The following is a 19,136-nucleotide window of genomic DNA, read 5'->3' as shown; positions in this document are numbered from 1 at the left end:
CCTAGGTGCGTAAAGGGGCCCAAATTCCAATGAGTACCTTTAGGATTTCACAGGACATTTTTACGCATTTGGATTCCAAGCTACTTCTCACGCTTTAGGGCCCCTAAAATGCCAGGGCAGTATAAATACCCCACAAGTAACCCCATTTTGGAAAGAAGACACCCCAAGGTATTCTGTGACGGGCATGGCGAGTTCATAGAAGTTTTTTTTTTTGGCACAAGTTAGCGGAAAATGATTTTTTTTTTTATCTTACAAAGTCTCATATTCCACTAACTTGTGACAAAAAATAAAATTTTACATGAACTCGCGATGCCCCTCACTGAATACCTTGGGGAGTCTTCTTTCCTAAATGGGGTCACATGTGGGGGTATTCATACTGCCCTGGCATTTTAGGGGCCCTAAAGCGTGAGAAAAAGTCTGGAATCCAAATGTCTAAAAATGCCCTCCTAAAAGGTACTCATTGGAATTTGGGCCCCTTTGTGCACCTAGGCTGCAAAAAAGTGTCACACATGTGGTATCGCCGTACTCAGGAGAAGGAGGGCAATTTGTTTTGGGGTGTATTTTTACAGTCTTAACATTGCCGGTGTCCGTGGCAAAGCACATTGCTGGTGTCCATGTTTTGCAGATCCGCGGATCCGTGGATCCGCAAAACACATACGGATGTCTGAATGGAGCCTTACAGGGGGTGATCAATGACAGGGGGGTGATCAGGGGTTAATAAGTGACGGGGGGGGGTGTAGTGTAGTGTGGTGATTGGTGCTACTTACAGAGCTGCCTGTGTCCTCTGGTGGTCGATCCAAGCAAAAGGGACCACCAGGTAGCAGGTATATTAGACGCTGTTAACAAAACAGCGTCTAATATACCTTTTTGGGGTTAAAAAAATCGCATCTACAGCCTGCCAGCGAATGATCGCTGCTGGCAGGCTGTAGATCAACTTCTCAGCTGCGCGTCGCTGTGAACGCACGCGCGTTCACGCAAAATCTCGGCTCTCGCGAGATGACGTGTAGATGCGTCCAGGAGGAATAACCGGCCGTTCGCAGGACGCATCCCTGCATTAGGCGGTCGGGAGGTGGTTAACATGTCCTTCTTTTTGGTTTTCAAATAATGGTAAGGATTCGGAGGCACAGGCAAATCTTCATTTTTGGAAAGAAGTACCCTTGAAGTAATTATCAAAAATACCGGGAGTGTAAAAAGTATTTTATTGTATTTGGTCACCACGTACAAGTTACACCAAGTTAAAAAAAAACTTAGGCAAATGAATGAGTACAAGACACAACTGTGGAGATTTGTCAAGATTTTATATTGGGATCAACAAATAATTGAAAAAAATATATAAATTATTTTAAAAAGTATTACCGATAACATAAACAAAACAAAAAAACCCTGAATAAATTCTAGTAGAATTAGTCAAAATCTGAGATGGTGGGTAGGCTTCTACATCGTTTAAAGGGTTTCTCCATTTCCATATGCTAATTGCCTGGAGACCTGCTCACAGGGCAGTGGTTGTGGACAATCCCTTTAAGATGGATTTCTGGGTTTTGACCATCAATGAGAAATAGTTACACGGTGAACGCTACCCCAGTGACATCAGGAATATTGGTCACACGGCCTAGGCACAGCTCAGTCCCGTTAAAGGGGTTATCCAACCTCCATAATGTCCCCCCTGATGCCTGTGCCCCTCATACTGGTCATACTTACTCCACGCCGCTTCTGATGTCGCCCGTCCGCCGCTGCATCTTCCCATCACGCCGATCAAAACTTCTGGCAATGGGGGGGGGGGGGGGGGGGGTAATTTTGCACCAATAGCAGGCTGCAACAAGAATAAGCCTCCCTTGCTAGGAAGGCTCGTTCCCTTCGTGGCCTGCTATTGGCTGCCTCGCCCCCGGGTCGCCGGATGTTTTGATCCACGCCACAGGGAGATGCAGAGGCAGCAGTGCAACGTGGGTGCCAGTGAGCGGGGTAAGTATGACCAGTACGAGGAGGGGCCCGGGCATTAGGGGGGACATTATAGAGCTTGGATAACCCCTTCAAGTAAATGGGCCTAGGCTGCAATACCAAGCACAGCCACTATAAAATGTATGGCGCTGTGCTTGGTATACTGTGAGGAGGCCACAGCACTCACTGATCAGATATCGATGGCCTATCCTGACGATGGGTCATCCATATCCTACAATTAGAATACCCCTTTAATTTCAGATCCTTTCAATAAATGAGGCCCTAGGTATTTACACTCTAGTACAGTACCAGGTATTAAAACGTATTTTCATCATACATAGTAAAAACCTACACACGGTGGATGTAAGGAACTCCACCATGTCAGCAGCTTGACCATTGAAAAATCTATGTATATATAAAAAATAAAAATAAAATAAAATAGCAAACAATTTATAATTGTACTGGGACCGTTCTGCCACGTTCTTGTAGGGCCGTCAGTGACCCTGAATATTAGATTAACGAGTAGCTTTATTCCTTCATTATGGGTACAAGTGTATTTACGGTATATAACACTGATATATATTGTAAAGACAATGGGGGGAATTTATCAAGTCCGTTTTGCTTGAGTCTGCGTTGCCACATTTATCAAATGTCTCAGGTTACTTGATACATTTTTCTTCTCCTTAGCCCTTACACTTTTGTCTAGAGAAGCTCCTTCAGTTCTCCGATTCCACCTTCCTCCTGGAGTGAGATTGTAACTTTAAAAAAAAGTCTTGATGATAAATCTGGAGTAAAACTCATTAACATAGCTAACCACACCCACATCACAAAACTGGAGTGAGTGGTGTAAAAATGCAAAAAGTCACAACTTTTTGTGCAAGAGAGTGCAAAGAAAAATCACAAAATTTAGTGCAAACGCTTAAATTTTGCGCAAGTCGCAAAATCCCTATTATTGCTACTTTTTAATGCCAGGAGTGAAGGTATGATAAATCAGAGCTTATATATTTATTCAGATTAGGCTCCACCCCCGAGGAGCTAACAATGTAATTTCCCCACTATGGAGCCCGAAAGACTATGGGTACCAAGAAGCCTGCACATGTTGCTGATCTAGGGCCCTGGATGCTCCCCGAGGAAGAAAGGCGATCCTTTCGAAAGGCGCCAGATTTTTGGTGCACAACAGCTCCTGCTACCGTGACGTCACAGGCGCTCCGATTTGGAGAGCAAGCTTTTTTGGATAGGAAACATGCTGCCGGCCGGGGAACGTTTTCCAACTACACAGTCTGACTGTTTCCACCGGACTGAAGGATAGAGACAACTATCAAGTATTCACCACTGCACATCAACATCGCGGACTCTCCTCTAGAAGTACAGGTAGGCGAGAAGGTGTCGCATAGAGATACTACTTATAACTTAGAGGACAGCAGACTTGGTAGAACCCTGCTTCTAGTCATTGGTACTTAGGTGCAGTCAGAGAGTAAGCGCAGGAATTCTTCTTTTGAATGTACATATGCTGCCCTGGTTGGATTTGAACCCAGAACAACAGCACCATAAATCAACATGGCCAACCTCTTGGTCAATATGATACGTATTACTAGAAAGGAATAAGACTGGTAGTACTTACTCTCAAAATTTTAAGTGGGTTCCTCAAGCTGTGGACAGTTCCTTTAATTACTTAGTCACAGTGGTCAGTTGCATATCTATTGTTGCTTATTCTATATAGGCTAATATGGCATAAGTGGCCGCTGGCATTACGTGAGGATGCCAGTGGTCCAAGAGTCTCATGTGCATTATACGTCCACTCGGAGAACACGTGGACATCATGCAAAGGCCTGCTTCATTGCATCTAGTGATTATTTTCCAGTGCAAACTAAACACCTCGGCCAGCCTTCAGCGCAATCTTTTATACCGTTTTTATATTATTTTACATATCGCATTATTAAAGATTAGACATAAACTTATACAGTATATAAAAGGCTACAATCGCCAGCACCTGCTCATTAAATGTTAAGACTGTCCGTGAGTATAATAAGTTATAATAACGTAAGTCTTGGACTCAAAATTAAATGAAGGAGATTTAGAAGACCCTAATTACCAAAATTGTAAAGATTCTTTCCTTCCTCCTCAACCGATTCCTCCGATGGGTGAGAACTGTTTGGTCTTGGAGACAATAACTGAACTCTATGATTTTTCACCTTGGAAGGTGAAGGCTGAGGTCAAGGAACATTCCATGTTAAGACACATGACCAGCTTAAGGCCATGTTCACGCTTTAGTTTTGGCTTACAATAACAGATGGAAATAACTGACCAAATAGAGTGAACTAAGGCCAAGAGAAATCTGAACAAGGTCTTCTCCATGATGTTGACGGACAGTGTTAGAACAACACATGGAAGCTATCAACACTACAAAAGGATAGGTCCAGGGTTGGACTGGCCCACCCAAGACCCAGCTATGCAGAAAAAGGTCAACACATGGAAGCTATCAATACTACGAAAGGATAGGTCCAGGGTTGGAATGGCCCACCAAAGACCCAGGTGATGCAGGAAAAGTCAACGCTATATAAAGCTGATAGTAGAATGAGGAGCCCAAAGTCCTTCAGTTCAACACAAGATAAGTTCAAGTTTCGATCATGTATGAAGTGCCATTGTGAAACATTACCTAAACTATTGTAACAAGTCTCTCAGTTACAATAGTTTAGGTAATGTCCCATGCCATATCTAGTCCCCTTGTCATACCTAATTTGTCATCTATTGGCCAAGACCTACTGAGGACTGGGTAGGAGATCAAGTGTTGCTTGAAGCTTAGAAACCATTGCAAATAATTGCCCACAGTCAAGGTCATACATTCCATGTTGCTGCTATGGAGCCCTCGGAAAGAAAGGGCCTAGTCTTGGTTTGCCCAACCCCTTCCCTCTCTACCTCTACTGAAGAACTTAAAGAAGCACTCTGGGTCTTTTTTCTATTTTACATATATTACTAACTTGCCACCAGTTTTTTTTAGCTGTGTAGTTTATTACACCCTCAGTGGCATTCATATACTTGGACTCTTTCATTATGGGAACCTGGTCATGTAATATCAAGTCTGACTGCTTGCTTAAATGTGTAAACAGGAACTTGGTCTCTCCCTGTGGCTGACTTCCTGTGAACTACAGAATGACATCATCACCTATCAAATCCCTCCTGGCAGCACTCAGGCCCCTCCCCTACCTCCGTGTTCCTCTGTATATCCTTGTATTCTATTGAAGATGTAATGTCTACACTATCTAAAGGTCCAGAAGTGCAGATATATAGTAGGTGAATGTATACTGACTTGCAGTACCTGCCTGTACTATCTGTGTGTGCTGACTCTCCAGTGTAGTTCTATGGGATGTAGCTTCACACTGGTCTTAATGTCTCCTGCATGTAAGAGCTGACAAAGGAGAGAGAGACATGACAGGGCAGACAGGACAGACAGGCCCATAGGAGAACATGACCCTGCAGTGTGAGGGGACAACCTTTCTATGTCACTGATCTGTCATGGCTGCCCTTACATAGAGCAGTGCAGTGTGATGAGACTCCAACCCCTCTGTCTCTGCAAAGTCATGCATGATGGGTTAGGGTTAGAATAAAGCAAGATTATACAAGGCATACAAAAGATCCTCTATCTTATTTTTTAATAATGGCCTAACCTGCACTATATAGGCAAATAAAATAAAAAACCAGAGTGCTTCTTCTTTGTTAGCAACAATATTTGGGATTTGGTCCAAGGGTCATAGAAAGGGGGAGAAATCAGGTCCTTCTGTCCTACAAAAACTGGCACCATCAAGTTTGGTCCTTCTTGTGGGGTCCTACATCTTCTATGTTTGTCCCCACCGGCATTTAACCATCAAGAGAAGCCCTTCAACGTGAATTTTCCACGCCTGAGAACTGCTTAACAGAAGCATCAAACTCTTAACTGGATTTCCTATTAAAGGGTTCAGAAATGTTTCAAGTTAAAAAAAAAAAACTGAAACATCTAATTAAAGGGAAAGTTCTACTGATGATTACCTTCTCTATTGGACTAAAAAATTGGATTAATTTTCTAAGACAATTTTAAATGGGACTTTTCACCAAAGGAAGAAAAATTAGTGCAATATTCAGAAGTTTTCCTTTCGCACAACAAGTGCTAATGGCTGCCTTGGACAGAGACCATGTTGGAAAGAAAATTGTAAAAGGCAAAAAAAAAATGACCAACATTCAGTTTTACATCCAAACCTCTGTTTTAGTGGTAAATAAATGAGTAGGTCCTATGTTATTAAATAACATGATCTGGATGAGATGTGAAGTCTGAGACGTTCCTTGTGTTCCTTAAAAGTCTTTCTTGGTTAGTTTTTCCTTAATTTTCTGCCGTAGGTAGAAGGCCGTAAGGGCTGTGCAGATAATGTGCAAGAAGAACGAAAGGCAAGAGTATAGGGTTAAGGTTGGACTGTACCGTGTGGTGAAATGTTCATGTCTGGCCTGGTAGTCTAGTAGCACGGCTTCCAGTTGGCACAGAGTGCATAATCCTAAAAGTAAGTGAAAAATTTGGTGGCCATGGCCGATGATATCACATCCACCAGGGAAGAATTTTTCCGGGACAGGACAAGAGAAAAAGTAGGAGCTAATAACAAAGAAGATGATCTGTAGAGAATGAAACCAAATCGCCCTGTCTGAGCAGTCCTCCATAGAACAAACTATAATTCGATGGACCACCGGGCTAATATCTAAGATATAGGCCAACCCAGAAGGGACAACCTGGCAGACTTTTCTCTCAACTGGATACGGCCTCCTGTAGCGATATTTGGCATAGCAGCATCCCACACAGGACAACCATCCCAGTATAGCAGCCCCCGGCAAGAAGTAAGGCCAGAGTATGTCATACCAAGCTTGGTGGGAACTATAGTAGTAATGGGCCAAAGCACTTCCGTACTGGTAAGTGCTAACCCCAACGTAGTCCATGAAGTAGAAAGTGTAATGTGCCAGCTCGGATTTGGACTGGAGCAAGTGTGCAAGCATACTGCATGTGAGATAGGTCAACGAGGCCAACACATATAAGACTAGAGGGATGGATAATGTATTCCAGGAGAAGTCTTCATTGTCCACAAAGGCTCGAAATCTCAAGAGGACAGCCAAGGCCACCAGAAGGTGAGTCCAGACATTCACCGATTCATTGTGCTTTTGGAAAAGGCTAAGAAAGTAATACTTCCAGTCTTGGTCTGTCGGTCGGTATCCAGATTGAATGTAGGGTTCTCTGAAGAGCTTGGGAACATCCGAATCCTTGACTGTAGAAGGCATCTTCTTGAGAAGGCCACTCTCTAGGAGCTTGGGGAAGCGGCGTAGCTGTTGACCACTGATAGACAATGTGCTTATACATTCCAGAATGGCTGTAGTCATTGTTGGAGAACTGAAGTTGATGAACGTCGATGTAATCTGATTTCGACCTAAAGTGAAGGGAAAAAACATAAGTCAACTCATAAAAAACATCTAAAACAAGGACTAACAGAGACAAATGTTTGATGACCATCTTATCTAATCATATCTTCCATTACTTCAAAACCAGATGAATCTTTCCGCTTCTTTATAATTTATCGAGATTCTCAAAGAGTGAAGGCTTTTAGCTTGATGTGAGGTTGGAAAACCATGATACTAATACATGGCAATAACAGCATACTACAATCCCTTTTACGTATCATTGTGGCCTGTAACATGCCCTCACCTGCCATGTGCCATTTATATCACTGGTAGCACCAGGGTCGGGTGTGACTGCCATCTCTGCACTCCCTATAGCTATGTCCTTCTCTGCCGAGGCCCTCAGACAAAACATTACGTGGGCAACCCTCCCCATTTTTATGGAGGTAAGTATATATAGAGTATTTAAAAAAACGACATACATAACGTGCACATACGGCTACATGCACACGACCGTATGTGTTTTGTGGTCCGCAAATTGCAAATCCGCAAATCTGTATGCCATCCGTTTTTTTTTTTGCGGATCCATTGTAATAGGACATGTTCTATTTTTTTTTTGCGGGGCTACGGAACGTTTTTTTGCGGACCCATTGAAATAAATGGACACAGAACGGAACGGACACGGAAACAAACAACGTTCGTGTGCCTAAGATTGCATTGGCCAAATACCGCTATACAGTGCCCTAATAATCGTGCCATCCAATACAATGGACCAAACTGTACGATGTAGAAGTAATGCTGCTATACAATGCTCTAATAATGTCGTTGTGTAGTGTCCTAATAATGGTGCCATACATTGTACATATAATAGACTAAACTGTATGATGTCTAAATAATACTGCCATACAATACCCTAATGTCCTTATATTGTCTCCTAATAATAGTGCCATACAGAGCCCATATAATAGACCAAACTGGATGATGTCTAAATAACACTGCCATAACAATGCTCTAATTTCGTTATGTAGTGTCCTAATAATAGCGCCATATAAGAGAGCATACGATGCTTTAATAATGTCCTTAATATAATCTCCTACTATAGCGCCATATAGTGCGTCTACAATACACAAAAGTACAAAACTATAACAACACTATACAATGCCGCAACAATTTAATAGAGTACCCAAATAATGCCATACAATGCCCATACGATAAGCTACATAGTGCTAATATAGTACCGCCAGATAATACTTTAGCTAGAGTCATACAATACTCAAGCCACAGCAATGTCATCATATAGTGTTCTAATAATAGCGTCATACAGTGTCCAAAATAATATAGCTCCCAGATAATACCACCATAGAGTAATCTAATAACAGTGTGATACACCGCCACAGCAATGCCATTATGCAGTGTACAAATAATAGTGCCCAAGATATACACACAGTCATACGATGCCTAGATAATACCACCATACAGTAATCACAGAGGTGTAGTAATAGTATATATAGTCATACTGTGTTCTGATAACACTGTCAAATAATAGTGCCATATAGTGCCCATACAATAGACCAAACTGTAAAACAATGCTCTAATACCGGTGCTTCAAAATGTTCAAATAACTGACAATACGCAATAGTGCCATACACTGCCACCGCCATACCGTTATATAGTGCCCTCCAATGGCCATACAATTCACAAAAATCGCATAGTGCCGTAATCTAATAACAGTATCGTACGGTATCACGCCTTTCATCATAAAGTGGCTTAACATTAGCACCATACAATGACCTAACTATACTATGCCTATATAATGCCGCCATACAGAGTTATACTTTAAGGGCTCATTCACACAAACGTATTTTCTTTTTGTGTCTGTTCCGTTTTTTTTTGTTTTTTTTTGCAGACCATATGCGGAACCATTCATTTCAATAGGTCCGCAAAAAAAATGGTAGTTACTCCGTGTGCGTTCCGTTTAGCAAAAAAATAGAACATGTCCCATTATTGTCCGCATTCTATTAGGGGCCAGCTGTTCCATTCTGTAAAATACGAAATGCACGCGTATTTTTTGCGGATCCGTTTTTGTGGGCCGTGTGCATGAGCCCTAATCCAGCGTTTCTCGACTCCAGTTCTCCCCAGAATGTCGGGGTTATTTATCAAGGGACTTGCGGCTATTTTAGCTGTCTTGACTGGCTGTGCGACAATATAAAGTCGCACGCGCGGTGTTGAAAAGTTTCGACATTTGGGTGGACGTGTCATGGGGGCGTGTCGGGACTTACATGTATATCTAGAAACAAGCGTACATGTTGGGGAAAAAAACGACATACTGTGCCGTACTGCGACGCCCCAAATATCACCGCCATACATTGCAAACATAAAGCCGCTATACGCTGATCACATAGCAGAGCCGTACAGTTTTTAATCAATGTGGCTCGTGTCTAAAACTACAGCCCTCGGCAGGACGGGTGCCATGGTAGCACGAGCGGGTATGGACATGAATGGCAGTCCAACCTAGTCAACTGGTGTAGGGAGGAGCTGAACAGGTAAATCCTGGTGATCTGGTCTGTCAGAAGCCCCCTGAGGGCCACACCCTAAGGGCCACAACTCCCCCGGCCTAGAGGAGGAAATACAAAGGAAGTCATTTACAAAGACCGGCTTTTTACGCCACTCTTTGTTTCCCTTTTTTTGCACTGGCTTTGCTGGCGGGGGCGTGCCCCTCGTCAGAAATCTGACGCACCTTCAGCAGCCCGTGCGCTAGCGGAAAACTAAACCTGACCCCAACTGGAGTGGTTTTTCGCCAACATTTACGTATGTTTCAAGACTATGTTTCAAGTATGTTTCAAGACTAAACCTACCGCACTATAGTTAAATGACAAGCTGAGCTCTGCTACATCTGTATGTCTATATTGATAATGATGTCGTCTTACTCTTCTAGGAGCGGCTTCCTCATGTTTCCTATGAATTTTCAGGTGTCATGGTGATATCCATGGTTTTACATAGGACTGCGGTGTAAACCTACCGCACTATAGTTAAATGACAAGGTGAGCTCTGCTACATCTGTATGTCTATATTGATAATGATGTCGTCTTACTCTTCTAGGAGCGGCTTCCTCATGTTTCCTATGAATTTTCAGGTGTCATGGTGATATCTATGGTTTTACATAGGACTGCTGGTAAACCTACTGCACTATAGTTAAATGACAAGCTGAGCTCTGCTACATCTGTATGTCTATATTGATAATGATGTCGTCTTACTCTTCTAGGAGCGGCTTCCTCATGTTTCCTATGAATTTTCAGGTGTCATGGTGATATCCATGGTTTTACATAGGACTGCGGTGTAAACCTACCGCACTATAGTTAAATGACAAGCTGAGCTCTGCTACATTTGTCTATAAATTTGTATAAATCATGTTTTCCTTTTACATTCGTCATGGTACTATAGTAAGGTGTTGTGTAGTTTTTACATAGGACTGCAGGTATACCTGCTAAGAGAGCGATCATGAGGAATGAACAGAGCTCTGCTACATCTTGTCTACTGATTCCCCTCCTTGTCATTCCTTTATATTAATATAGAGACATGGCAAAGCTGAGTTTGTCATGGTGACATCTTAACGTACTATCTATAGTTTTACACAGGGCTGCAAGTCAGTGAGTGACAAACTGAGCTCTGCTACATCTGTATATATATATTCATATACAGTATACAGATTTCATTACCTTACCCTTCACTGAAAGGTCTCCCTCCTCATCTAAACTCCAGAGAATGATCATTAGGCACTGGTGCTAACGTTTTCAATGACAAATTGAGCTCTGCTACATCTGTATAATTTGTGCTGTCATTTTACACTTCGTAGAAAGGTTTCCTTCCTTGTCTTTCCTTTATATTAACATAGTGGTATAGCTGAGCTGAGTTTGTCATGGTGATATCACAATGTCCTACATAGGACTGCAGGTAAACTTACAGCATTATCTTAGTGGCTAAAGAGTCTAATGACAAACTTAGCTCTGCTACATCTGTATGTATATATCTGTATATGGATTGTGTTACCTTATGCCCTTCTCGGAAAGGTCTCCCTGCTCGTCCTCCCTCAGTGAGCTCTGCTATATACTGGTAGACAATACCTATATATCAGGAAGGGCCGTGCCTGCTGCGGCAGCTACACCCACCTGTAACCAGGCAGGTCCCGGGTGTGGGTGTCACAACACGTGAATCTGTCACTGAACTGGAACCTTCCAGGGCATCCACTTCCTTCAAGATCTCTGCTTGCTGTCAGTGAACGAAAGTATTTAGTTTGGATCCAGAGCCCGAAACCCTGTCCTGATCATGTAACAAACCTTGCAGTGTGCTTTGGAGCCTAAGTAAGTCTGATGCTCAGGTTGTAGTTCTCCCCATGCTTTACACTGCAGCTCATCACCACAAACTCAGAAGGAGGTCAGTGCATGTTGAGAATATTTCCATATGGGGGCTCACTAGTGATTTTCTTTCCATTTACAATCCATTTACATTGACCCCCCCCCCCTCCCCTTCAGTATATACCGCCATCTAGAGGCTGCAGAATGGTTCGCCACTGCAATCTAGATTAATGGAGGGGGGGGGGGGTCCATAAATTTTTTTCTGCGAGCGACTAGCACTCCCCGCTGTGGTGGACCCATCCTGTCCATGTTTTAAAAGGTTCCTACTATTAGAGACGGGGGTTGCGGTCAGATCACGGACAGTCCCGTGTATGGCGGCATTACAAAACCGCTTCTGGTGATGTGATGTCAGAAAAATCTGTTGTGTCCAGTAATTAAATTTTACAGCGCCATAAAGCAATGACTGATAACAGATTAACAGATAAGTCTTAGGCCTATTGCACACAAACGTGTGCGCTCCGTGTCCATATTGCGGACCACATTTGCGGATCCGTAATACACGGGCGCCGTTCCGTGTGCATTCCGCATCACGGATAAAGACCCATTCACTTCAATGGGTCCGCAAATCCGGAGATGCAGAATGGTGCGGAACGGAAGCACGGAACGGAACACTATGGAGTGCTTCCGTGGGGTTTCGTCCCGTACTTCCGTTCCGCAAAAAGATAGAACATGTCCTATCATTTGGGGAACGGTCGGATCGCAAAACCAATTAAGGCCTTTTGCACATGAACATGTGCGCCCCGTGGCCGTGCTGTGCAATGCACTTGCACCCACTGTGGGGCAGCCGCAGCGGATCGTGGACCCATTTACTTTAATGGGTCCGAGATCTGCCCGTTCCGCAAAAAGATAGGACATATTCTATATATTTGCGGAACAGAAGTACGGGACGAAACCCCACGGAAGCACTCCATAGTGCTTCCGTTTCGTGATTCCGTTCCGCAACATTCCGCATCTCCGGATTTGTGGACCCATTGAAGTAAATGGGTCCGCATCCGTGATGCGGAATGCACACGGAACCACGCCTGTGTGTTGCAGGTCCGCAATACGGCCACGGAGCGCAATAAGCCTTGAGTGAATGGGTCTGCGATCCGCTGCGGCTGCCCCACGGTGAGTGTTCATGCATTCGTGCATTGCGGCCCGCAGCACGGCGACGGGGAGCACACATTCGTGTGACAACCCAGCTTTCCAAGGAACAGATATAATCCACAAATGAGTGAATATATTTAAAGAGGACCTGACAGCAGGATCAACCCTGTCAGATCAGATCTACTGCCTTGTTAGGGTTGATTCCGCTGACTAAAACAAAACCTAGATGGTGAAAATCAGTTGCGCCATTCCCGAGAAAACAGAGTTTAAGTCCATATACAAATAAGGGCTTCGGTGCGGAGAGGGGCAGAGGAGCAGAGGAGCGGAGTAATGCGGTTCACTGCTAATTTACTGCTTCACTCCTGCTTGGTATAAACGGTCCACAGAAAGTAACTCCGCCCACATTTCTTACAGCTCCACCCCCGCTTACATTTAACAGTCCAGAAATGATGTACTGCCATCTACTTTTTTAACAGTTCCACTCCTGCTTAACTTTATCAGAAATGATGGAACTCACTTGTTTCGCTCCTTTACCCCTCTTACACTCATCTGTCCAAAAATGATGTCACTTCACCCACTTTTTTCACATTTACACTCCTGGGGACATTTATCCATTTAAAACAATGTTATTCTAACCCCTTTCTTTTCTGTTTCTCCCCTGCTTACAATCATCTCTCTAAAAACAATGTAAATCCACCCGCTTTTTTCCAGTTCCACCTCTGCTTATGATTATCAGTCCAAACTAATGTAACAAAACCCAGTTTTGCTCCACCCCTGCATAAATTTATATACCTGACAATACTGTCACTCCACCCTCTTTTCACAGTTCCACCCCCGCTTATATTTATCCAGAGTACTGTAACTCCACCCACTTTTTCACAGTTCCACCCCTGCTTACATTTATCTGTCCATTATACTGCCACCCCTCCCACTTTTTCACAGTTCCACCCCTGCCTACATTTATCTCTCCAGAATACTGTCACTCCTTCCACTTTCCACAGTTCCACCCCCACTTACATTTATCTGTCCATTATACTACCACTACTCCCACTTTTTCAGTTTTACCTCCGCTTACATTTATCTGTCCATTATATTGCCACTCCACCCACTTTTCACAGTTCCACCCCCGCTTACATTTATCTGTCCATTATACTGCCACCCCTCCCACTTTTTCACAGTTCCACCCCCGCTTACATTTATCTGTCTATTATACTGCCACTCAACCCACTTTCCACAGTTCCACCCCCGCTTACATTTATCTGTCCATTATACTGCCACTCCACCCACTTTTCACAGTTCCACCCCCGCTTACATTTATCTGTCTATTATACTGCCACCCCTCCCACTTTTCACAGTTCCACCCCCGCTTACATTTATCTGTCTATTATACTGCCGCCCCTCCCACTTTTTTACAGTTCCACCCCCGCTTACATTTATCTGTCTATTATTATGTCACTCTACCCACTTTTCACAGTTCCACCCCGCTTACATTTATCTGTCCATTATACTGCCACCCCTCCCACTTTTCACAGTTCCACCCCCGCTTACATTTATCTGTCTATTATACTGCCACTCAACCCACTTTCCACAGTTCCACCCCCGCTTACATTTATCTGTCCATTATACTGCCACTCCACCCACTTTCCACAGTTCCACCCCCGCTTACATTTATCTGTCCATTATACTGCCACCCCTCCCACTTTTCACAGTTCCACTCCCGCCTACATTTATCTGTCTATTATTATGTCACTCTACCCAATTTTCACAGTTCCACCCCGCTTACATTTATCTGTCCATTATACTGCCACCCCTCCCACTTTTCACAGTTCCACCCCCGCTTACATTTATCTGTCCAGAATACTGGTACTCCACCCACTTTTTCACTGCTTCATTTCCCCTTCCATTTCCCCGTACAAAACTATGGTAGTCTGGCCCAAGCTTGAATTTGATCTGCCCCTCTGCCCGCTATGCTTACATGGCTGATACCAGGGAATAATAATAGTTTTTTCAGCTGCGCAGCCAGTGCAGAGCAGATACACTTTAGCTTGCATGTCCCTTTAAGAAATCAGTGTCTTCCTGCTATCAGGCAGGTTCATGTAGGTCACACAGGAGTGGTAGTCATAAACACAGTGGAGAATGGGTGGAGTGAGCATCCTGAGGATTCAGAAATAGCAACAAGTGAGAATCCTGAAACTGGACTCAATGGGGGTCATTTACTAAGACGGGTGTTTTACTTTTCTTTTTGCGCTGTCTTTGCTGGAGGACGACGAGTCTAATTTATGACGAGGTGTGCTCCTGACAGGGAAACTAGACCCTAGCTGGAGTTGTATTTCGCCAGGCGTAAATGTTGTTAAATTTGTTGGGGCTGATGTCCTGGCCCTGGCCGCCACACCCACGATAGGCCAAAAATGTTGCATGGGCATTCAAAAGTCACAAAAAGGGGGTTGAGAGACCTAAAATTCACATAAAGCGACTGTGCCAGGAAGCGAGTGCCCACTCCTTGAGCAGTGCTGCACCTTTTAGCAGCCGGGGATGCACCACGATAGAACTATTGGCAAACTTGTATGCCATTCGCTGGAGGATCCGCAGGGGCGGACACCAAACTTTCCCAGGCTCCTGATTGGCCAAGCAGCCTGATCATGTAGTGAGGCATAAACTGAAGACATAGCTACACAAAACAAGGCAGATGGGAAAGCTGCAGGCAGGATCTGTAATGACGACTTTATCGGGTTTCCATCCAGCTTTCCCAGGTTCCTGATCGCCCTAGATCTGCAGCCATACGGGAGATCTGCCTTTCAGCAGAGTGAAAACGCTGGGAGATAAGCCCTAAATCAGGGGTCGGCGACCGCCGGCATTACAGCTGTGAAACTCCCAGCGTGCATCCATAAGAGCAGTCATAGAAATGAATGGAGCATGCTGGGAATTGTAGTTTCACAACAGCTGGAGCGCCGCAGGTTGCTGATCCCTGCCCTAAAGGATCTCTGATAGACCCAGGACTGGTTGAAACCCAGCTTTGCCAGGCACTTGACACAACAGCATGAGATTGTGGCGTCGGGACAACACCGGTGGGAAATGTACTGGCCGCCATACTGAGTCTCACCCCGCTTTCCCAGAAACAAGAATTAGGCTCTTGCCCACGAACGTAAGCACGGGCACCGACCGTGGAGCAGCCACATGCGGATCGCGGACCCATTCACTTGAATGGGGTCTGTGATCCGTCCGTTCTGCAAAAAGATGGAACGAGTTCTATTTTTTGGCGCAACAGAAGCACGAAACGGAACACCATGGAAGCACTCCGTAGTGCTTTTGTGGGGTTCTGTTCCGTGCTTCCGTTCCGCCGGATTTGCGGACCCATTCAAGTGAATGGGTACGCATCCATGATGTGGAATGCACACGGCCGGTGCCCCGTGTATCGCGGCACCGCCGTATGCGGTCACGGGAACGGAGCCCTTACGTTTGTGGGGAAGAGGCCTAAACTCTGCTGTTCCTGGAGACACGGGCGCTGGAGGAATCCTCCTGTAACAGCTGGCGTTACGTAAGCGGAGCGAGCCGGGTGTGACCAGCACATTCCTGGAAAGGGCTTCACAATAGAGGAAGTGAATGCTATAAAGAGCCAAGAGTGGAGAAAGCACTCCGCTGCTACAGAGTAACCATGTCATTAAAGGGGAAGCGTCACCATATTTGGCTGCATTATATACAATTACATTACAAATCATGCCCATTAATAGGGTTGTCTCCCTCTGTCTAGGATCCCCATTAGGGCTTATGGGTGTCTTAGAGGGTGAACCGCTGGTTGTGTCTACCCTCTAGGTCTGGACCTGCGCCCATTCTGTTGCCCATTCATTTGAATAGATCTCATGTAATACCACATTTCTCCAGCAGTGGTCACTCTGCTGGGCTTGTGCCTATGAGAGCAAGAGATCAGGACAAGCAGAGATGCAGTGTAAAGCACGGGGGAGAGAGAGCGTCGCAGCTGCACAGTTACAGGAATTAGTCTGTTAACCCCTTCTATACCGTGTCATCAGTCTGCCATCTGTAGCTTGGTTCCTACTTGATGACCTGTTGTCCATAGCGCTGTCACATGTTGTGACCCCCCTTCCCCCCCAACCAGGCAACCTCACTATGGAGGGCAGGACACTGCTATGAACAGCATAGTAGAAATGTAAATAGAGGCAAGGGCATACACACCATGCAATTGCAGTGGGGCCCTTGGAAGAGATGGGGCCAATCCTGGTTGGTCCCACCCATTTTGCTGTGAGGGTAAAACAACCCAGGGCAGTGCATTGTTTAAGCGGGCAACAAATTGGTCCAAGGGCCATGGAAAAGGGACAAGCAGGCAGGGTTAGGTGATTACATTCTGGCTTCCCACAGCCACCACTAGGGGGAGCTCACTGCATATGGATTAATATAGCTCCTATTGAAGTCAATGGGTGCAATACATATGCAGCAAGCGCCCTCTAGTGGTGGATGGCAGGAAACCTCTGCTCTTCTAGGAATGCCAGGAGATCTCCAATATTTCGAGAGACCCCAGACAATTCAGAAGAGTAGGCAAATATGAAATGAAGAATTGCACCTGGTCATAGTTTTTGTGCAATATGGTCCACCCCCGGCCTCGCAGATGTGCGGAGGATACAAGCCGCCATCTCACTATGGGATATTATAGTCCCTTGGTCTGCTCACCTGCAGGCAGCGGCGCCCATGCTGAGGTCTCATATAACCCAACGCTGCCTGCTCCTATGACCCAGCAATGGCATGGCAGTCACTTAATTAGGCCTCCTGCACACGACCGTTTTTTTTCTGCAAATAGAACAGTACTATCCTTGTCCGTTATACGGAAAAACAGAAATACGGAATGCATACGGAGTACATTCCAAATGTGTTCCGTTTTTTTTTTTGCGGACCCATTAAAATTAATGGTTCTGTATTCGATCCGAATACAGAACGCAAAAAAACGGAACCTAAACGTAAAAAAAACCACGTTCGTGTGCATGAGGCCTTATTGCCCGCAAATCATGTTCCGTGGCTCCATTCAAGTCAATGGGTCCGCAAAAAAAAAAACAGAACACATACAGAATGTACTCCGTTTGTCTACCGTATCCGTTCCGTTTTTGCGGAACCATCTATTAATAAATTTTATGCCCAGCCCGATTTTATCTATGTAATTACTGTAGATGCCATACAGAAAAACGGAATGGAAACAAAAAACGGAATGGAAACAAAAAACGGAACAACGGATCCGTGAAAAACGGACCACAAAACACTGAAAAAGCAATACGGTCGTGTGCATGAGGCCTTAAACATGTCACCGGGAGGAAACAAGAAGTGCTCTGATGTTATACCGCCATGTATCTGCTGCAGGACTGGAGAAGCCTAGACGCAAGTGAAGGGGCAGCAATTATAAGGGGGCGACCAGGCCCAGACACCCGGGGGACCCATAGGTGACACTGAACATGAACTCCCCTGCAGCCACAAGTAGATTAGATGGCGGCACAATTTTGAGAAACAGAATTAGGGCTCATGCCCACAAACGTAAGGGCTCTGTGCCCGTGCTGCCGACCGCAAATTGCGGTCTGCAATGCACAGGCACCGACCGTGGGGCAGCCGTATGCGGATCGTGGACCCATTCACTTGAATGGGGTCCCCGATCCGCATGCGATGTTCCGCACCGTGTATGCACTATCGTGTACGCATCTCCGGGTTTGCAGACTCATTCAAGTGAATCCATGATGCGGGGTGCACACGTGTATTGCGGACACGCCGTATACGGGACGCAGTACGGCCACGGCGGGGTAATGGCCGTGTGCATGAGCCCTTATCTATATGTCCCAGGAGTCGGCCTCACAAAGCTCGGTCTGTCTGTAAGGCAACTGGCTACAGCAGCAGCCCTCCCCACTCCTCTGTCTGCTATGGACCACAAACACCAAGTAATTTTTCTTTTTGTGTTTCAATATATCTCATCGTTCTCAGGAACTCCGCTTGCTGCGGACACCTATTAATTCTGACAGCTGAGGGTTTGTTACAGTTGTATCCAGCCTAGACTTCTGGCATGATTATTTGCCACAATGTGTATCCAGACGGCTCAGCTCAGAGAATATTTCCTGGACTGGATACAACTGTAGAAGCTCTTAGAGGTACTAGGTTTGTACAGGTCTTCAGTTCCAGCAAGCAGAGATATTGAAAATGTTCAGAAATGAAAACTGGTGGAGTAGTGGAATATTTCATTCCACAGTAATGAGGCTTTATTTACAGAAGGTCAGAAGGTTTTAAGGTGTGCACTGCACATAAGATTACGGTGCACCC

General features: G+C 45.0%; 1 protein-coding gene across 2 annotated transcripts in view; it reads right to left on the bottom strand.

Annotated features, from left to right (window-relative positions):
* Positions 1-1,180: 1,180 nt before the first annotated feature.
* PAQR8 (progestin and adipoQ receptor family member 8) overlaps positions 1,181-19,136 on the bottom strand; it is a 68,625-nt gene continuing 50,669 nt past the window's right edge. Inside the window, exons 1-2 of one of the 2 annotated variants that reach the window (XM_044302958.1) lie at positions 11,386-11,425; positions 1,181-7,370 (exon numbers count right to left, since the gene is read on the bottom strand). In XM_044302958.1, coding sequence (XP_044158893.1) covers positions 6,259-7,323 — 1,065 coding nt within the window. In that variant the 5' untranslated portion in view covers positions 7,324-7,370; positions 11,386-11,425 and the 3' untranslated portion in view covers positions 1,181-6,258. Of the gene's footprint in view, positions 7,371-11,385; positions 11,426-19,136 lie in introns of those variants that run through there. The other variant, XM_044302957.1, reaches the window with a different exon arrangement.

Source organism: Bufo gargarizans, chromosome 8, assembly GCF_014858855.1.
Source record: "Bufo gargarizans isolate SCDJY-AF-19 chromosome 8, ASM1485885v1, whole genome shotgun sequence".
Lineage (NCBI taxonomy): Eukaryota > Metazoa > Chordata > Amphibia > Anura > Bufonidae > Bufo > Bufo gargarizans.
Note: the sequence above shows the minus strand (reverse complement) of the source record. Positions and strands in the feature narration are given on the sequence as shown.